Source organism: Mesocricetus auratus, unplaced genomic scaffold (assembly GCF_017639785.1).
Source record: "Mesocricetus auratus isolate SY011 unplaced genomic scaffold, BCM_Maur_2.0 Super-Scaffold_100081, whole genome shotgun sequence".
NCBI lineage: Eukaryota > Metazoa > Chordata > Mammalia > Rodentia > Cricetidae > Mesocricetus > Mesocricetus auratus.
This window is the reverse complement of record NW_024429237.1, coordinates 1,409,995-1,430,140: the sequence shown is the minus strand read 5'-3', so window position 1 is coordinate 1,430,140 and position 20,146 is coordinate 1,409,995. Positions and strand designations below refer to the sequence as shown.

The window sequence follows — 20,146 nt, the reverse complement described above, 5'->3', positions numbered from 1 at the left end:
GCGCCGCGGGACCCGCGAGCCTGCGCGCCGCCGGCCTGCGCGGAGCGGGTGAGTAGGACACGAGCGGACGCGGGGTGCAGGGGGTCTGGGGGAGCTGGCGGCGGCCGCGCCGCGGCGTGCTGGTGCCGGACGTAGAGGGGGCTGGGCTTCCACTGACGGAACTACTGCCCTACACGAAAATCGAAACAAAGGAAATCAAAAGCAAAGATACCACGGACCAACCGGGAGCACACGGGGACACACAGACGGGAGGGCGGGCGGGCGGGCGGCGGGACGGAGAGGCGGGGGTGGGGGGGAGGCAAACCAACACAACAGTGAGGAGAGAAACGAGAAACGAGCTTCGTAAGTTTCCGAAGTCACTCACAGGCGTCCGCAGGACACGAGTCGCAGGGAAGCCGGGCCAAGGGGAAAGCAAGAGCGGCGGGCTACCCGCGCCCCGCCCCGGGCGCCTCCCAGGCCCGCCCCGGCCCCGCCCCCGCAGCCCCGCCCCCGCCCGCCCCGTCGGTTCAGTCTGGGCCTGCCACACGCACCTGTCGGTGTGTGGTGTGCTCCCGACCCTCGCTGGGCGAGCGGGACCAGCGCTGCTCCCGGGCCCGCGCCCGACCGGTGTCCGACCGCTCCTGTGAGTAGCGCTCCCGGTCGGGGGCCGGGGGATGGTGGTGGTGATGGTGGTGGTGATGGTGCGGCCGATGCTTCCGGTCCTTGGGCCGGCCCCGGTCTTGGTCCGGATCTTTGGAAGGCAGGTCACCGGATTGGGTTGTCATGCTCAGGTCTGTCCCCAGACCTGTGTGGGAGACGATGGTGAGAGAGGACGGAGGGCGCAAGAGAAGGGGAGGCAGGCCGGGAGGGTCTCCAGGCCCTGGTGTCCTCCCTACCCAGGAACTCCCCCTCACTTGTATTTTTACATTTATTTTCAGCGTGCGCAACCTCCCGTGGTGGTACTCGCCTGAAAGTGTGACCTTCCACCTTATGGGTTCCAGGAATCAAACTCAGGTCTTCAGGCTTGGTATCAAACACCTTTACAGGCGAAGCCATCTATCTGGCTCAGCCCTTCCCTGTTCTCAGTGTAGAGTATGACCAATTTAGGACCTTACACATGTTAGCCCTACCTACCACCCAGACAACGTCCCATTCAGCCTGAGGCGCATGCGCTGATTGCAGTAATGGGTTAATGGTTAAGCCTGTCTGATACTCTTGCAAAAGTGCTAAGTTAGTCTGTACAGTGTTGGGATGGCGAACACCTTTAATCCCAGCACTCGAGAGGCAGAGGCAGGTGGGTCTCTGTGAGTTCGAAGCCAGCCTGGTCTACAGAGCTAGTTCCAGGGCAACTAGTGTTACACAGAGAAACCCATCTCGAAAAACAAACAAAGCACAACAAAACAAAAGATCTAAGTTAGTTTCCTGCACCCATGTCCCGAAGCTCTGTAGCTCTAGGTCCAGAGGATCCAATACCCTCTTCTGGCTTTTGGGGCACCTGCATTCGTGGTCACATAACCAATGCACACATACTAATTAAAAAAATAAAATGCAGCTGGGCATGGTGGCCCACACCTTCAATTCCAGCACTTGGGAGGCTGAGGCACGTGAATCTCTGAGTTTGAGGCCAGCCTGGTCTGCAGAGTTCCAGCACAGCCAGGGCTACTTAGAGAAACCCTGTCTCAGGGGAGAAAACAGCCAACAAAAAATCCAACAAAACAAACAGCCAAGCATTCAGGAGGTAGAGGCAGGAGAATCTCTGTGAGTTTCAGGCCATCTTGGTCTATCTAGTGACTTCCAAGTCAACTAGGACCACACAGTGAGATTTTGTCTCAAACTAACTAAATCTTAATTTTTTTGTATCTAAATTTTTGCGTGTAATGTGTGTACATGTGTGTGAGTGTGCCTGTATATGGTGGCTGGCACAATCTTAGATGTTGGCCCTCATCTTCCGTCTTGTTTGAGACAGGGTCTCTTGTTACTTGCGTACATTTCATGCGAGCTGGTTCAGGAGCTCCTGGGGACTCTGCTGTCTGTTTTTCCTCTCACTTATGAGGGCTGGGATGACGGATGCGCGCTGTCTGTCTTCACAAGTGAAGGTCCTAATGCTTGCATGGATGGCAGCTGCTCACCCTGTGAGCCTCTTAGCCTCCACCTTGTTTTTTCAAAGACAGTGTCTCTCTGGCCTGGAGCTCACCGAGAGCTTAGACTGGTGAGCATGGGGTCATCCGGGCTCCACCTTCTGCCCTCTCAGCCACACCTGACTTTGGATGTGGGTGTTGGAATCTCATGTCACTTTGGCATTTGTGTGAAGTACTCACTTTGCCCACTGAGATATAACCCAGCCCTCTTTCTTTCCTTTTGAGACAGGGTTTTTCTGTGTAGCCCTGCTGTCCTGGAACTCACTCTGTAGACAAGGCTGGTCTTGAACTCAGAGATCTGCCTACCTCTGCTCTTGAGTGCTGGGATTAAAGGCTGTGCCTGACTCCTTTCTATTTTAAGTTGGGGTCTTGCTGTGTATCTTGGCTGGCCTCCAACTCCAGACGCTAACCCCTCCCTCTCAGTGTCCCTCAGGCTGGCTTTCGTGGCGTTTGCCCAGTCCTCTGTGCCTACTTCTGTCCTGCAGCCTCCTCTCCCCTGACCTGATCTTTGTGGCGCCTCTATCCTGGGTTCTGTGGCAGCCTACCTGTGTCCACATCAGTGTAGCGGCCCAGAGAGCGCTCTGAGGTGCGGTGGCCGCGGTCTCGGCGGCGTTGGTGGTACCGTTGATTCTCCTCTGGTGGTACCCGCTCCAGTGAGTAGTCATCTAGTCGTCGGGCTTTGGGTCCCAGCACAGAGGCTGAGCGCTTCATGGGGCTGGTGTCAGAGATGGTCTGGAGGAAGGGGAGCGGTATGGGCAGAGTTAATAGCCAGCACTTTTGTGACCTGCTCCTTCCAGCCCTGCAACTTATGGGTGACAGAATCAGGGTGTATGTGACCATCCAGGGACTGTGTCCAGGGGAGCAGTGGGGGTTTGAGTGGCTTGCTGGCTGCAAGGGTGGAGCCCTCAGGATACTGAAGTCCCACTGACAGAAGTGTTGCTGCTTCTTAGGGTGTATGCTGGACTTTGGCCAGAAGGCCCTGGCTAAGCCCTTGCCCTCTGGAGTTAAGGCTGGATGGCTCCACTTGCAGGGTGCAAGCCTGGGGGCCCTGCTTCTCCTTGGTCCAAGTCTCCTGACCCTCATTCCCACCCCCCACGTGTGGCTCCTATCACCCAGGCCCAGCCTGGGCTGCCCTAGCAGTGGAGGTACTGGAAAGCATCCTGAATCTGCATTTGCTGTCCCACAATCCTTGGTCTTGCTCTGCCATGGACAGTCTTCAGTTCTCAGGAGCAGGCAGAAGAAGGAAGGCCCACTGGACCAGGCCTGCTCCAACTCTGATGTGCAGGGCCCAGCTCAAGGCAGGAGCTACAGGGACCTCAGGCAGAAGGCCAGTGGTCACTGGAGGAGCTGGAGGAACAGACCCCCGGGAAAGGGGCAGGGTGCACAGTTGGCCTCTTGGAGGCTCTGAAGACGAGGTGGGGTGCAGTGGCCCCTTGCATACACAGGACACAACACACAAGGAAGGGGCTCCAAGGGGAGGGGTGGGGTGAAGGGCTGGGGGAGATGTGGGTACTAGCACAAACAGGGCAGGGAGGGAGAGGGGCTGGAGCCGAGCTGGCCGGGCGCGGTACATACACTGAGGTTATTTCCACGTGGCCGGCCCCTTCTCCTCTGTCCCAGCCCCACAGGATGGCGCACACAGAAAAAAAAACAGAAAGAAGGAAATAAATATAAAAGGCAAAAGGGATGGTGAGGTGGACGCTACATGGAGGAGGTAGTGAGTGGGGAGAGAGGTTAAAATTCCCGGGGCTGAATGAGGGTGCCCCAGGACCCGGCTGGCTGCCCCCCACAACGGGCACAGAAGAAACAGGAGACAGACAGACAGATGGCAGAGACACAAGACTGACAGATGGGACAGCAAGGCCACAGGCTCCTGGCCCATTTCATGCGATGCACTGCGGCCCAGCACCCCTCCCCCGCCTTGCCCCAGCTTCAGCTCAAAGCGTCCAGGTGGCCATCAGCCCAGCTTGGCTCATCTCCGTTTTGGGGCCAGCAGGCCAGGCCTGGCAGAAGGATGGGGCAGGCACATGCACCCCAAGGTCACAGCAGCCGGAGGCCAGGCCCTTGGGCCATGACGACCCAGCCAGGCGCAGCAAATATGCTACATAACATAGGGCAAGCTGCCCCAGCCAGACATGCCGGCCACCCTCCTACTGCCCCCCTGCCCTTTCTGCTTGTCCTCAGGGGTGCCTCAGTGGCAGCCTGGGCTTTATCCACATCCCTTACTGCGCAGTAGCCAGGCAAGCTATAGTTTCCTCTATCCCCGTGGGGATCTTGCCTTTCCTACAAGGGGCTGAAATAGGTAATGAAGCAACTACACTGAGACACACACACCAGCTACACCCCCACCCCACACCAGCTACACACCCCACCCCACACCAGCTACACACCCCACCCCACACCAGCTACACACCCACCACCCCACACCAGCTACACACCCCACCCCACACACCAGCTACACACCCACCCCACACCAGCTACACACCACCCCACACACCAGCTACACACCCCACCCCACACCAGCTACACCCCCACCCCAGCTACACACCCCACCCCACACCAGCTACACACCCCACCCCACACCCCAGCTACACACCCCACCCCACACCAGCTACACACCCCACCCCACACCAGCTACACACCACCCCACACACCAGCTACACCCCCACCCCAGCTACACACCCACCCCACACCAGCTACACACCCCACCACCCCACACCAGCTACACACCCCACCCCACACACCAGCTACACACCCCACCCCACACACCAGCTACACACCCCACCCCACACCAGCTACACACCACCCCACACACCAGCTACACACCCACCCCACACCAGCTACACCCCCACCCCACACCAGCTACACACCCCACCCCACACACCAGCTACACACCACCCCACACACCAGCTACACACCCCACCCCACACCAGCTACACCCCCACCCCACACCAGCTACACACCCCACCCCACACACCAGCTACACACCACCCCACACACCAGCTACACACCCACCCCACACCAGCTACACCCCCACCCCACACCAGCTACACACCCACCCCACACCAGCTACACACCCACCCCACACACCAGCTACACCCCCACCCCACACACCAGCTACACACCCACCCCACACCAGCTACACCCCACCCCACACCAGCTACACACCCCACCCCACACCAGCTACACACCCCACCCCACACCAGCTACACCCCACCCCACCCCACACCAGCTACACACCCACCCCACACCAGCTACACACCCACCCCACACCAGCTACACCCCCACCCCACACACCAGCTACACACCCCACCCCACACACCAGCTACACACCCACCCCACACACCAGCTACACACCCACCCCACACCAGCTACACACCCACCCCCACACCAGCTACACACCCACCCCATACACACCAGCTACACACCCCACCCCAGCTACACACCCCATCCCCACACCAGCTACACACCCACCCCACACACCAGCTACACACCCACCCCACACACCAGCTACACACCCACCCCATACACACCAGCTACACACCCACCACCCCACACCAGCTACACACCCACCCCACACCAGCTACACACCCACCCCACACCAGCTACACACCCACCCTACACACCAGCTACACACCCACCACCCCACACCAGCTACACACCCACCCCACACACCAGCTACACACCCACTACCCCCCCTCCCAGGCACGTGACAGAATATATGCCCCAGCCATCCCACGCCCACCCAGACTCTGCCTTCAGAGTCCTCAGACATGCCCAGTTCCTGCAGGCAGCAGGGTCTGTGCATGCACATGTATGTACAGGCGCACATGTGAAGTGTGTGTGTGTGACGTGCATGCGTAGCAGGGACATTGGTTTTTGCTGTGATAGGACCCACGTCAGTCTGCCCACGCTAAGCACAGGGGATGCCATGAGCTCCACATCCAGCTTTAGAGTTAGGATTCTCTTTAAAAAAATAGTTTACTGTGTGTGCATGTGCGTGGGAGTTTGTGCACTTGTGTTTGGGCCCAAGAAGACCAGAAAAGGGTATTAGTTCCCTGGAGCTCCAGTTACAGAGGGGCTGTGAGCCATCATTTAGTGTGGGTGCTGGGAATCAGTCGGGCCTTCAGCGAGAGCGTTGCAGGCTCTCACCCATGAGCCATCTCTCCATCTAGCAGTCAGGATTCTTGCGTTCTGTTTTGAGACAGGATCTCACATAGTTCAGGCTGGCTTAAAACTAGCTAGATAGCAGTGTCTGGCCTTGGATTCCTTGTCTCAACCTCCCAAGGGCTGAGATTATGGATGTAAGCCATGTTTGTTTTGAGATATGGTCCAGGTCTGTAGCCTAAGCTGGGCTGGACCTCCTCGCCTCAGCCTCCTGAGTGCTGCTGAAGATGGGATTCCCAGTGGCACCTCTCACCAGAGCTGTACCCACCCCTCCCTAAGCCCACCCCTCTGCCCTCTGTGTTCCCAAAAGGGCAGAGGGAAGCCACTTGGCAGTGATGGGCCAGGTCCTCTGGGTGCTCTGAAGGAGCCAGGAAAGGGTAGGGCCCCCCCCAGCACGAACCTGCAGGAGGGACCACCTAGGCCAGTGCCTCTAAAGGAGAGGTACACAGTCCTTAGGGACGTGTGTAGGCATGAATGGCCCAGAACCCTGCAAGCTCTCACCTGGTTCTCTGCTGGGAGGCGGGGCATGGAGGCGGCCCTGGCCTGGCCTTCCATGGGGAGGTAGTGTTCGCTGTCTGAGTAGCCATCCGTACCCATTTCTCGCATCTCCACAGACTGTTAGGCAGAGGGTGGGTGGGTCTGGGTAAGTCTGGAGCCTGACTGTGTGTGGGAGACCCTTTTTGCCTGAACCACCCAGCCTGGGGAAGAGGGCAGCAGCACCTGCGAGTTGGGCTGGCTGTTAGGCATGTCACTGGGTGGCCCTCGCTCTGGGCTCCATGTGCCAGTCTTCTGGAACATCTCCTGGGCCCGCTGGGTCACCCAGGATGGGCTCTCCTTCATGCTGCTTTCTTGAGCCATCCTGCATGGGGAAAGAGGTCACGAAGGACATTATGTGCCCTGGGACTCAGGAACCTGGGGTCTGATACCCATCCACAGCTGCCCAGTTGGACACTCACAGGCCTCCTCCTGGGTCTAGCTGAGTAGAGGGAAGGGCGTTCTGGCTGGACCCTCCCTCCTGCGTCGGTGATGGAGGCTCCATGCGTTGGAACATGAGTGGTGTCCGGTTCTGGGAAGGCAAGAACGCAGTGAGTGTCTGCAAGCAGGCACTGACTGGAAGCTAAGGCTGGCCCTGCAGAGTTGGGGGTCAGATCCAGGGCCTTGTGGATTAGGCAAGAACCCCACCACCAAGCTACTCCAGACCCCAACACCGTTCTTGACACCACACACACAGGCAGGTCTGCTCTGTTAGTCTACCCCCTCCTCCTCTTTTCTTTTTCTTCTTCAAGATGTGTAGCTTTGGAGTCCTGGAACTCACTCTGTAGACCAGGCTAGTCACCACCGCCCAGCTCTTTTGTTTTTTTTTTAAGGATGGGCCTTTCCTGGCTAACCTGGAACTCAAAGATCTGCTTGCTTCTGCCTCCCTAGTGCTGTAGTTAATTTTTTATATCTTACTTAAAATTATTCATTTATTTTGTGTGTTGTGTATACATAGTTTATCTTTTTGTGCATGCACACACGCTGCTGAGAGCAGAACTCAGATCCTCAGAGACGAGAACCCCTACCCACTCCTGACACTGGCCAACTTGCATCGTGACAGTGCTGTCATCTATAAAGCTCATGCTGGAGACCCGTGCAGTCAAGTGATATATGTGACTTCCCCCAAATTCATTCAGAACTGCCTGCCTTTACCTTGTTTAGCCTCCTCCTCCTCGGCTCCAATCAGTACAGAAAAAAGTCTCTGTGTATTTCTCCCCTACACAGCCACCAGAGGGTGCCAGCGAGCACCCAGCAGTCCTCACACCCTCTTGTGCTCCTAAGCTATTTGGATAAATGCCAGAGCCCACCCTGCAGTCTCCAGGGTTTAGTCCTGTACTCCCCATGCCCTTGTCTCCTCCCACGTTCTGTCTTGCTCTGTTCTGCCTGTCCCCTTGACCCTTCCTACGCTCATCAGGCAAGGTTCAGCCTGAGGGCCTTGCATAGGCTGTTGCCTGCCTGTTTCCTTTGGTATTGAAACATTCCATCTTGTAGTGAAGTTCCTCAAGGTGCCGGGCAATCAGCTCAAAATGAAGGAAATCCCTGAAATTGACCAGATTCACTAGGCCCCTCCCTGCCTGAGTAAGTAATAAAGACTGCTAAGAGTCACTCAGAGAGGCACCGCACCACACTGCCTAGCTCTTTCTGCCATTTCTCTGAGGAGGCAGGTCTCTCTCTCTCTCTCTCTCACTCTTCCTCCTCTCTCTTCCCTCCCCCCAATAAGACTCCTTCCCATGTTTTAAAAAAAACTGCCTAAAAGAAGTGGAAACCAACTGAGCTGCTTGGAAGAGAGTTGTCTCCCTTGGAAATGACACTTTCAAGCCCGCTGATAGTGGCTCACGACTTTTAGCCCCAGCACTTGAAGACAGAGGTGGATCTCTAGTTCCAGGTCAGCCTGGTCTACAGAGAGAGCTCCAGGACAGCCAGGGCTACACAGAGAAACCAAAACCAAACAAACCAAAAACCCCTTTCCAACCTGCTGTGTGGCCTGCAGGCTGTGTTCCAGGTCCCCAGCTTTTGGGAGCTGTCCCCAGAGTGGAGTGGGTTTTGGTGATGCTTTGTCTGAGTCATTTCTGATTCTTAAGTAACCCAATAAAACTCATGTTCTCCAAGCTGAACTTTGGTCTGTTGTGGGCTCACTATCTGGGGTGAGAGTTAGGCCTCTCCTGGAAAAATTTTGTAGCACAACAAATGTTCCACCCTGGAAATAAACCCCTTCCTTCATTTCTTTCCTTATCTGGTTGAGTTTGAACTTGTAATAGGTCTGCTTGCCTCTGTCTCCCTAGTGGTGGGATTAAAGGCAATGTGACACCATACTTGACCCCTCCTCCATTTAAAAAATACTTTATTATTTTATGTGTATGAGTCTCTTGCCTGCATGTGTGTGTGCACCACTGTGTGACAGACGCCTGAGACTCTCCGGCACTGGAATCCCACTAGGCCACTGTGTGGGATGGAGTTCCGGTAGACCACTGTGTGGGATGGAGTCCACTAGGCCACTGTGTGGGATGGAGTCCACTAGGCCACTGTGTGGGATGGAGCCCACTAGGCCACTGTGTGGGATGGAGTCCACTAGGCCACTGTGTGGGATGGAGTCCACTAGGCCACTGTGTGGGATGGAGTTCCGGTAGACCACTGTGTGGGATGGAGTCCACTAGGCCACTGTGTGGGATGGAGTCCACTAGGCCACTGTGTGGGATGGAGTTCCGGTAGACCACTGTGTGGGATGGAGTCCACTAGGCCACTGTGTGGGATGGAGTCCACTAGGCCACTGTGTGGGATGGAGTTCCGGTAGACCACTGTGTGGGATGGAGTTCCGGTAGACCACTGTGTGGGATGGAGTTCCGGTAGACCACTGTGTGGGATGGAGTCCACTAGGCCACTGTGTGGGATGGAGTCCACTAGGCCACTGTGTGGGATGGAGCCCACTAGGCCACTGTGTGGGATGGAGCCCACTAGGCCACTGTGTGGGATGGAGTCCACTAGGCCACTGTGTGGGATGGAGTTCCGGTAGACCACTGTGTGGGATGGAGTTCAGGTAGACCACTGTGTGGGATGGAGTCCACTAGGCCACTGTGTGGGTGCTGGGAACTGAGTCTGGGTCCTTTGGGAGAGCAGTTGATGCTCTTGGCTGCTGAGCCACCTCTCCAGATGCCCCTCCCTCTCTTTTGGTTTTTCAAGACAGGGTTTCTCTGTGGCTTTGGAGCCTGCCCTGGCACTCCCTCTGTAGACCAGGCTGGCCTGGACCTCACAGAGATCGGCCTGCCTCTGCCTCCCGAGTGCTGGGATTAAAGGTGTGGTCCTCCACACTCATCTTCCCATTTTCTGTGCTTGTGTGTAGGCCTAAGTATGTATTTAATGGTACATATGACCAGGTGACCACAGAGGCCAGAAGACGCTTCAGGTCCCCGAGACCTGGAGACCCAGGTAGTTGTGAGACACTGTGGGTGCCGGGAACTAAACAGTGTCTGCAAGAGCAGCTGGTTCTTAGCTCTTGGCTGCTGAGCCTCGTCCCCCGTCTCCCCCTTTCGCCGTGGCTCTCTGTCAGACCTCACTTCCTCTGGGAGAGTCCTTCACAGCCCATTTCACACCACACATACACATGTTCATATATAGCATTGTATGTTTGGTTGGTTCTACTTTGCCCAAGGCACTATTTGCCACCATGGAAACAGTCATTTAGTTTTTTCAACTACCTCAGGCCAAGTATCCAGGCAGGACCTGAGACAGTGACCTGCACAGGCAGATACTCAGTACCTGTTGGTGGTGAAAATGTTTTGAGGCTAGGAGTTCCTGAAATGGCCCACCCTCATCACACTGTTCTGACTGTTACCTGCTCCTCTCGCATGGCCTGCAGTTTCTTCGCCTTGCTCTGCCTGTAGTACTCCATGATCATCATAGCTGCGTAGATCTTACCGACCGTCAGGTCTGTGGCTGTGGAGGACAGGCAAGCTCTTACATAGCCCAGGCCCCTTTCTGAGTCTCCCCGCCCCTTCCCTGGGTTCTCTTACACTTGTGAGGTGTGACCAGCAGATCCAGGGTCTTCTGAGAGAGGTTGGGCCAAATGGCCATCATCTCCTTCCGGAGCTCTGCGTCCATTTGCTGCTTGTCGGCCCCGCCTACAAGGTGGGGAGACACCGGGTTGAGGATCTGTAGAGCTGGGGTCCTGGGGCCACTGTGGGTCTACAGCCAGGACCCACACAGGCAGTCACTGGAAGGGCCAGGATCACCATCCTGGCTTCCACTTATCAACTGTTGGCTGCCTATCGTTACCTCAGTTTCCCCATCGGTGAAAACCATTAGGATGAGTCATAGCACTTGCCCTACTTGACCGTTTGCTGATCCAAGCGGTGTATGTGTGTGCCACCTTGAGACAGCATCTCCAGGCCATTAGTGCCACAGTGTTGAGGCTTTGTCCCCTTGACCCAAGTCCACAAACTGGTTGGCATTAGAGTTTTGGGAGGGAGCTGCTTTGGGTGCTGGGGATAGAACCCAGGACTCTGGATACACTAAGTAAGAGCCACACCAATGAACCATACCAAAAATGTCTGTTTTTGAGGCAGCTGATAGTTGGGACCAGGAAAGTGGATCAATCAAGTTGGAGACGTATAAATGTTATATGTATTAAGTCATATATATATACATATACATATGTATACACACATACATATTGTGCGCATGTGCGTGTCACTTGTGCGCATGCATGTGGAGGTTGAGGTGAGCCTTGGCTGTCAGTCCTCAGCAGCTGTTTACCTTGTTTTTTGAAACAGGAGTTCTCACTGGAATTCACCATTGGGCTAGGGTAACTGAGAGTGGAGACCCTAGGATTCATTTGTCTCCACCTGCCCAGTGCTGCGATTAGTGTTTGCTGCTAGTTTTCCCCGCTGTAAAGTTTTTTTTCATAACGTGTGTGTGTGTGTGTGTGTGTGTGTGTGTGTCCATGTTGGGACTGCAGGATTGTGGTCCTTCAAGACAGGGGCATGAGCACTGTGACCTGCCACTTGGAGGATTCAGTAACAGCATGGGGACCCTCCATGTGTCCCTTCACTTCATCACCAAGGCTAGTGACAGTAGGGCCAGAGAGTCTTTTTCAAGCCCATCCTCTCTCTGGTGTTTTGAGGCAGGGTCTCACTAACAGCCAGGCTGGACTGGAACTTGTAATCCTGCCTCAGCCTCTGCAGTGCTGGTATCACGGGCACCGTGGCACCTAGCTTCCTCAGGCCTGCTTTAAGGGACTCTAGTCAACAGAGTCCCAAGCCACAAATAGGAGGCAGGGAAGTGAGCCATTTTGGTTTGAGCCACAGAACCCTTGGGGCTGTCAGAATGACGCTCATCATAACAGACACATCTGCCTGGCCCCTCACTTCCATCTGCATGGCCCCTGAAATGGGAGTGAAGTCCTAGACATTGGAGGCTCGACAGTGTGGCTCCTTCAGCATACCAGTTAGCTTTAATTGTCAATTTGACATAGCCTGGCTAGAGTCGCCTGAGATCAGATGGGCGTAGGGGGCTCAACCTACTGTGGGCAGAACAGTTCTCTGGGCAGGTGGTCCTGGGCTGTATGGAAAAGCTAGTTGAGGACTTGAGAGTTGGCTCACTGTTTAAGAGCACTTGCTGCTCTTGCAAAAGACCCAGGTTTAATTCCTGCACCTACATGGCAGCTCAGAACGATCTGCAACTCCAATCCCAGGGGATCTGATGTCCTTTTCTGACTTCTGCATGCAGGCAGTACCCATACATGCAGGCAGAAGACATAGGCACATAAAATAAATAAAATAAGCCAAAACAAACTAACAAACACTTAAAAAATAAAGAAGCCAGGTATGGTGATACACATCATTAATCCCAGCACCTGATGTATCTCTGAGTTTGAGGTCAGCCTGATCTACAAAGTGAGTTCCAGAACAACCAGAGCTGTTATACAGAGAAACCCTGTCTTGAAAAAAAATCAAAAAACAAAAACAAAAAACCCAACCACCCAAGCAAAAAACCCAAACAACAGCAACAAAAACAAAGCTTGCTAAGGTCTGGAGAAATTGCTCAGCAGTTAAGAACACATACTACTGTTGCAAAAGACCCAACTTCTGTTCCCAGGACCACAACTACCTGTAACTCAAGCTCCAGGAACCCAAGGGATCTGATACCCTCTTCTGGCCTCTGCAGGCACCAAGTACACACAGGATGCACAGACATACATGCAGACAGAACACCCATATATATTAAATAAATAACCATTTGCACATGCCTGATTTGAGAGTTGGTTCGCTGTTTCCACCATATGGGTTTGGGGAGTTGGACACTGATTTTCAGACCTGGTGACAAGCCCCTTTTGCCTACTGAGCTACCTCTTGAGGACACCACCTCGCCTTTTGGGACAGGGTCTCTCCGAGCCTGGAGCTCAATGATTTGTCTACATTGGCGGTAAAGTGGGTTCTAGGGATCCACCTATCTGTTCTCCAGAGCTGTGTTTACAGATGTGCACCGCCACACCCAACTTTTATTTGGGTAGCGAGGATCTAAGCTCTGGTCCCCACACTTGGGCGACAGGTGCTTTACTGACTGAGCTGTCTCCTGGTTGGCCTGCTCTCCCTCCCCCTTGCTATGGTCCAGTCATGCTGACTCCGTGGAGTTCCTTAGACATACATACCACACATGGCCCTGCTTCAAGGCCTCTGAACACGCTGTTTTCTCTGCAATACTGCTCTTATGTGGGGCCAGCTCGCACTTCTCTTTCAGTCTCTATGTTTCAAATGTTCTATACAGAGGCATGCTGAGGGACCCACCATCTCTTTACATTTTATTCTTATTTTTAACAGGGTCTCACTATGTAGCCCTGGTTGGCCCAGAACTTGCCATGTAGATCAGAGTGCCCTCAAACTCACAAGACCCACCTGTCTCTGCCTCCTGAATGCTGGCACTAAAGATACACTCCATGCCAGGCTTTATTTTTTGTATTTTAAAGATTTGATTTATTTTTTATTTTGTGTGATTTGCTTGTTTGTGTGTATGTATGTGCACCGTATGCATGTCTGGTGCCTGTGGAGGCCAGAAGAGGATGTCAGATCCCCTGGAACTGGAGTTACAGGTGTGAACCAAACCCAGGTCCTCTGCACGAGCAGCATGTGCTCTTACCTGCTGAGCTCTCTCCCCAGGCCCACTGTTCCTTGGGTTTGCGCTCTGATAGAATTATTATGGAGCCTAGAACCATACCACAGCCTAGCAGACTTCCTCTCTTACCCTTCAGCTCCACTGTGGTTGGACAGAGCAACATTCATGTGTGGATAGAGCTGGAAAGGACTTTCTGGAATCTCCCGAAGAGCTCAGCCTTGACACTGAGCATGGAGATATGGTGCCTGCCTGTGCTAAAGTGCTCATTTTTAAAAAGTGGTATGTTTTATTTAATATAGGCTGTGGGATCAGAGGAAACCTGTGGGAGTCGTTCTCTTTCTCCACCATGTGGATCCCAAGAATCAAACTCAGGTTGTCAGCCTTTTAGCCTTTGTGTGTTGGGGTGTGTGCTCTGTGCACGGGTGTGTGGTGTGTGCTCTGTGCACGGGTGTGTGGTATGCTCTGTGCACAGGTGTGATGTGCTCTGTGCACAGGGGTGTGGTGTGTGTTCTGTGCACAGATGTGTGGTGTGCTCTGTGCACAGGTGTGTGGTGTGTGCTCTGTGCACAGGGGTGTGGTGTGTTCTATGTACAGGTGTGTGCTCTGTGCATGGGTGTGTGGCGTGTGCTCTGTGCACAGGTGTGTGTTGTATGCTCTGTGCACAGGTGTGTGTTGTGTGCTCTGTGCACGGGTGTGTGTTGTGTGCTCTGTGCACGGGTGTGTGGTGTGTGCTCTGTGCACAGGTGTGGGGTGTATGCTTGGTGCACAGGTGTGGCCCCCACATGCTGGACTCCTGGTGTCCTTCTCTAGTTGTTCTGTCTACTCTCTTGAGACAGAGTCTCTCTGAGCCTAAGCTCACAGTTTTGGCTTTCAGGATCTGCCTGTTTCTGTCCAAGAATACATGAGCAGTAATGCTCTAGGGTTTGTTGTTGTTGTTGTTGTGTGTGTGTGTGTGTGTGTGTGTTTGAGCATGTGGATTTTCAGGTCCTTATGTTTGCACAGCAAATGCTTTCATTCACTGAACTATCTCCCCTGCCACAGTGCTTGTGTTTTAAGGCACAAAACTTGTTTTTTGCATGTGACAAAGCAGCTGATACAAAAAGATTGATGTCCACAGAGGTGGAGGTCAAGGTTCTGAGGAAGGACTTTGAGTCTGTAGGATGTGAATGTCCTGCTTACACTACAAAAACGAACACTCCCTTGTGTTTGCTTGGGCTGAGGCAGGTGGAGGTGATGTGGGGAGAAGCTGGGTCCTAAACAGTGACACACATCCAGCTGCCTACTGAATAAGACCTGCTAGTTCTAGTAAGATCTAGAACCCCAGGTGCAAGACAAGGGGGTCTTTCCTCTTCCTGCCTGCCTCTCACTGCTCCTCAAGTCCTTGCCTCTCTCTCCACCTAACACATTTTTTTCTTTCTAGACCAGGCTGGCCTTGAATTCCTGAGATCCCTGTCCCAGCTTCCTAGGCACTGAGACTACAGGTGTCCTAGCACACCTGGCTGGCTACTCTATTTTGTATGATTTTTTATTATAAGTTGTTACAGAGCAGGGCTGAACAAAAGAGGTTAGATTCAGGAATACAAAAAGGGGGAATAGATATGATAGGATAAAAGGGTAGATTATTAAATATACTTACAAACTAAAAAGTAATTATCACTTTTAAATAATTTACACTGGTATGGATTCTTGTAAATTATTACAAATTCAAGATTATTTGTGTTATAATGTATGTGTGTTTCTACTTCTATTTGAGATATTTTTGTATACTGATACAAATTTAAAGTTATTTTTGTCATACTGTATATACTGTTGTTTAATATATTTTTGTAGGGGGCTGGAGAGATGGCGCAGAGGTTAAGAGCACTAGCTGATCTTCCAGAGGTCCTGAGTTCAATTCCCAGCAACCACATGGTGGCTCACAACCATCACAACCTCTTCTGGCGTGCAGGCAGAACACTGTATACTAAATAATAAATAAATAAAATAAAAAGATATTTTTGTATACTGATGCAAATTTAAAATTATTTTTGTATGTTTCTACTTCCATTTAAGATATTTTTGTATATTTTTACAATTTTGAGGTTACTGTCCTTATACTGTACATCTGGGTTTTTTTTTTCTTTTTAGTGTTTCGAGACAGGGTTTCTCTGTATTGTTTTGGAGGCTGTCCTGGAACTCGCTCTGTAGACCAGGTTGGTCTCGAACTTATAGAGATCTGCCTGCCTCTGCCTTCTGAGTGCTGGGATTAAAGGCGTGTGCCACCAATGCCCGGCGAACATCTGTTTTTATTTTTGCTTAGGTATTACCTATACAGCTTGTTTATTTACACAACATGAAATTTTATGTCTTAAAAGCTGTTTAGGATAAGAAAGAATTACAGGTTAATAGTCACCCATATTTGTTAAATTTATAGTCATGCTACTTAGGTTTCCTAGGTGTACTGAGATCTGTTTCAGATAAACAGGTGATCTTCAAACACTCCAAAGACCTACAGAATATGTCACTTAAAATGTTTTAATAACTGAAGCTGTTTTTTTTTTTTACATGAGCCAGGTCTGCTCCTGACTAAAATGATCTACTTCAGAGAAGATGACAGGCATCAAAGAAACCCCATATGGGTAAGAAACTGCCCTTGCCTCAACTACTGAAAGTAAATACACTATCCATTCTGGACAAGCAAGACACAAAGAAAAGTGACTGTCAAACTTTGCAGAACACAAGAAAAGTGACCATCAAACTTTGCCAAGGTAGGGTAGGGAAGTCTTTCAAAATTTCCTGCTTCTAAAAAAAGCTCTGTCAGATATTCCAAGCCTGAAGGTCAAAGATGGATACCCCAACATTCCAGAGTAACTTCGGGTGACTGTCCAGGCGGCCAGCTGTTTCTATTATTTCTTACATTCTTGGAAGTCGCTTGCTTGCCCTTCCTACTTACTCAGGAATTATTTTTCCTTCCCGGGTCTTTTATCAGGTTGAAAGCTAGATAGTTATAGTCACAATCCTCCAGAATCTTAGCTAAAGACATATTGAGTACAAAACTTAGATTCTATGTAGTCTCAATTTTTAAAGGTTATTACTTTTCCTTGCTCCTGGACAATATTTGATAATAGTTCTTATTTCACATAGTTTTATTATGTTTGGATTAGCACTTTCTTAACTAGACAAAAGGAGGGACATATGGGAATTCTGTCACTGCTCTGCCATTCGGTTGTAAAGAGTGGTTTAGCCCAAAGGGCAGAGTTGTATTGAAGAGAATGTGACCTGAACAAAAGGTGAGGTCACGGGTTGCAAGCTCTCTTGAAAGGTGAACCGACTGGCAAAGAGCCCTGGGAGCAATCTCCATTGGGGGCTTGGTGCAGGTTCCCCTCCCTGGAAGTGAGGAAGCAGCAGGGGCAGTGAGAGCTGGACCCCCAGTGCCTGGCCTGGATCCCTTATTTGTCTTGTGATTATTGCACACAGAGTTTGCTCCTAATCAAAAGTAACACAATCCCCTGACTTGCTTCCAGACAGGGTTTCTCTGTGTAGCCCTGGCTGTCCTGCAACTCGCTCTGTAGAGCATGCTGTCTTCAAACTCAGAGATCCACCTGTCTCTGCCTCCTGAGTGCTGGGGTTAAAGGCGTGCGCCACCACCACCTGTCTATTTTGAGTCTGGATTTCTCCTTAGCCACCTTTTCTTAGTTTCCTGCAGTGATGGAAGGGACCTTGGGCTTGGTGTCTAGGAGAAAGGTATTCATTTTTGTCATTCTCTAGGGATGGAACTCGGGGTTTTGAACATGCTGGGAGCTCTCTATCACTGAACTCTACCCAGTTCTCTTATTTTCAGAGACTCACTCAACTGATCAAGTTGGCCAAGGCTAGACCCGGACTTGTGATCCTCCTGCCTCAGCTTGCCAAGGAGCTGGAATAACAGGCCTGAGGCCTCTGGGCCCCACTCATTCTGGGGAAGTCTTTCCCCGTTCAGTGCCTGCCTCCTTGCCCTGCCCCTTGCTGGCCTCTGCCCTCTGATCTCGCCCTGCCCTTCCTGTCTCTTGTGGGAGGCAGCTGCTCCATACTTTAGCAGCTCAGGCCTCACGTCTGAGGTGTCTCTGGATCCTTTCTCCCTCACAGCGCACATCCACACGGGAGGAGGCATCCTGTCAGCTCAATTCTCAGGCACGCAGCGCGAACACTCCATGCCCTCAGTCCAGCTGCCGGCCTGTCTTCACTATGGTGTGAGCTGGGATGCAGTGTGTCCCCTGTGACCTGCAGCTTCCTGCCTCCTGTGCTGAGGATTTACAGACTCAAAAGACTGTGGAGGGTTGGAATGCTGCAAATCAAAAGCCAAAATTGTCTAGGACTGTCTTTAGTCCCTTTTGTGTTCACTTATCACTCACCTCTATCTTATATGATGTCCTCTGTCACTTTTTCTTTCTTGTTTTAAATTTTATTTTGTGTATATGGATATTTTGCTTCCATGTATGTCTGTGCACTATGTGTGGATGGTGCACACAGAGACCAGGAGAGGGCATTGGATTCCTTGAGATGGGGGTTAGAGATAGTCGTGAGTCACCGTGTGAGTGCAGGGAAAAGAAACCAGCCTCTGTAAGGGCTCTAAAAGGCTGGGCCATCTCTCCCTAGACGGATGTTTTTGTTTTTGTTTTTGTTTTTTTGAGACAGGGTTTCTCTGTGTAGCCATGGCTGTCTTGGAACTCACTCTGTAGACCAGGCTGGCCTTGAACTCACAGAGATCAGGCTGCCTTTACCTCCAAGTGCTGGGATTAAAGGTGTGGGCCAGGCTGGAGAGATGGCTCAGCAGTTAAGAGCACTAGCTGGCCTTCCAGAGGTCCTCAGTTCAATTCCCAGCAAACCACATGGTGGTTCACAACCATCTACAATGATATCTGGTGCCCTCTTCTGGCCTGCAGGCATGAATGCAGGCCGAACACTGTATAAATAAATAAATCTTTAAAAAAACAAAATAAAATAAAGGATGTTCTCAGCTGTTGATATGAAGCATCCCCCATGTGTTTGATCACTTTGTCACCAGTTAGTGGTGTTGTTTGGGAAGGTGGGCTGCTGGGGGTGAGTCCTATTTCCTGCACTTTGAGTGTGGGTGCATGTGATCAGCCAGTCTCCTGATCCTGTGGCTGTGTCTCCCTGCCATGCTGAACTGCAGCCTCTGAAACTGTGAACTAAAGTTAAAGCCTTCTCTTCCAAGTTCCTTCTGCTGGGTTGTTTCCACAGCAACAGGGGCAGCAACAAGACCACTGTGTCCAGAGTATCTGCATAACAAGGGCAGATCCTTTGCTGGTCCCGCCCCTTTTTCTCATGACCTCTTTCAGTTTAGACAGCATCTGAGCCTGATTGTGCCAATGCCAGAGAAGAGCCACAAGTTTCCCCAAGTCCTGCTGGAAGTGTGGTGGAACTTCCCACAGCACATTCTCCTCATGGGAGAGCCCCAGGTAACACACACATTCCTGGCTTGGAAAGAATCTTACAGCGTTGCTTGTGAGTACACCTCAGAGGTAATCACCCAGTGTTGTCAGCATAAACCCAAGACACAGCGGGAGAGCTAACCTTAGACACTACTAAAGGACACTACTTCCATCAAAGGACACCTCAGCAGGGCATGGTGGCCATGCCTTTAATTCCAGCACTCAGAGGCTGAGACAGGTGGATCTCTGTGAGTTTAGTCCAGACTGTGGCCACAGACATAGTGAGTTCCAAGATAGCCAGAGCTACATAGCCAGACCCAGTCACAACCAACCAACCAACCAACCAGCCAGCCAGCCAGCCAGCCAACCAACCAACCAGCCAACCAACCAACCAACCAGCCAGCCAACCAGCCAGCCAGCCAGCCAGCCAGCCAGCCAACCAACCAACCAACCAACCAGCCAGCCAGCCAGCCAGCCAGCCAGCCAACCAACCAACCAACCAACCAGCCAGCCAGCCAGCCAGCCAGCCAACCAACCAACCAACCAACCAGCCAACCAGCCAACCAACCAGCCAACCAGCCAACCAACCAGCCAGCCAACCAGCCAGCCAGCCAGCCAACCAACCAACCAACCAACCAGCCAACCAGCCAACCAACCAGCCAGCCAGCCAACCAGCCAGCCAACCAGACCAGCCAACCAACCAACCAGCCAACCAACCAGCCAGCCAACCAGCCAGCCAGCCAACCAGCCAACCAGCCAACCAACCAACCAGCCAGCCAACCAACCAACCAACCAACCAGCCAACCAGCC

The 20,146-nt window shown here is 52.4% G+C and overlaps 1 protein-coding gene and 1 long non-coding RNA gene across 3 annotated transcripts in view; one reads left to right on the top strand and one right to left on the bottom strand.

Annotated features, from left to right (window-relative positions):
- The window catches only part of Cacna1a (calcium voltage-gated channel subunit alpha1 A), a 295,076-nt gene that overhangs the window by 849 nt on the left and 274,081 nt on the right, over positions 1-20,146 (bottom strand). The window contains 9 exon segments of the mRNA XM_040736792.1: positions 2-169; positions 531-784; positions 2,663-2,849; positions 3,693-3,728; positions 6,786-6,899; positions 7,005-7,143; positions 7,241-7,350; positions 10,651-10,751; positions 10,829-10,936. Coding sequence (XP_040592726.1) covers positions 2-169; positions 531-784; positions 2,663-2,849; positions 3,693-3,728; positions 6,786-6,899; positions 7,005-7,143; positions 7,241-7,350; positions 10,651-10,751; positions 10,829-10,936 — 1,217 coding nt within the window.
- LOC121136400 lies at positions 23-18,363 on the top strand. Of its 2 annotated transcripts, none has more exons than XR_005873489.1 (3): positions 23-48; positions 16,479-16,672; positions 18,030-18,363. It is a non-coding gene; the product is annotated as an uncharacterized LOC121136400 (long non-coding RNA). The 2 variants fall into 2 exon arrangements; XR_005873488.1 differs by lacking the exon at positions 23-48 and adding an exon at positions 493-622.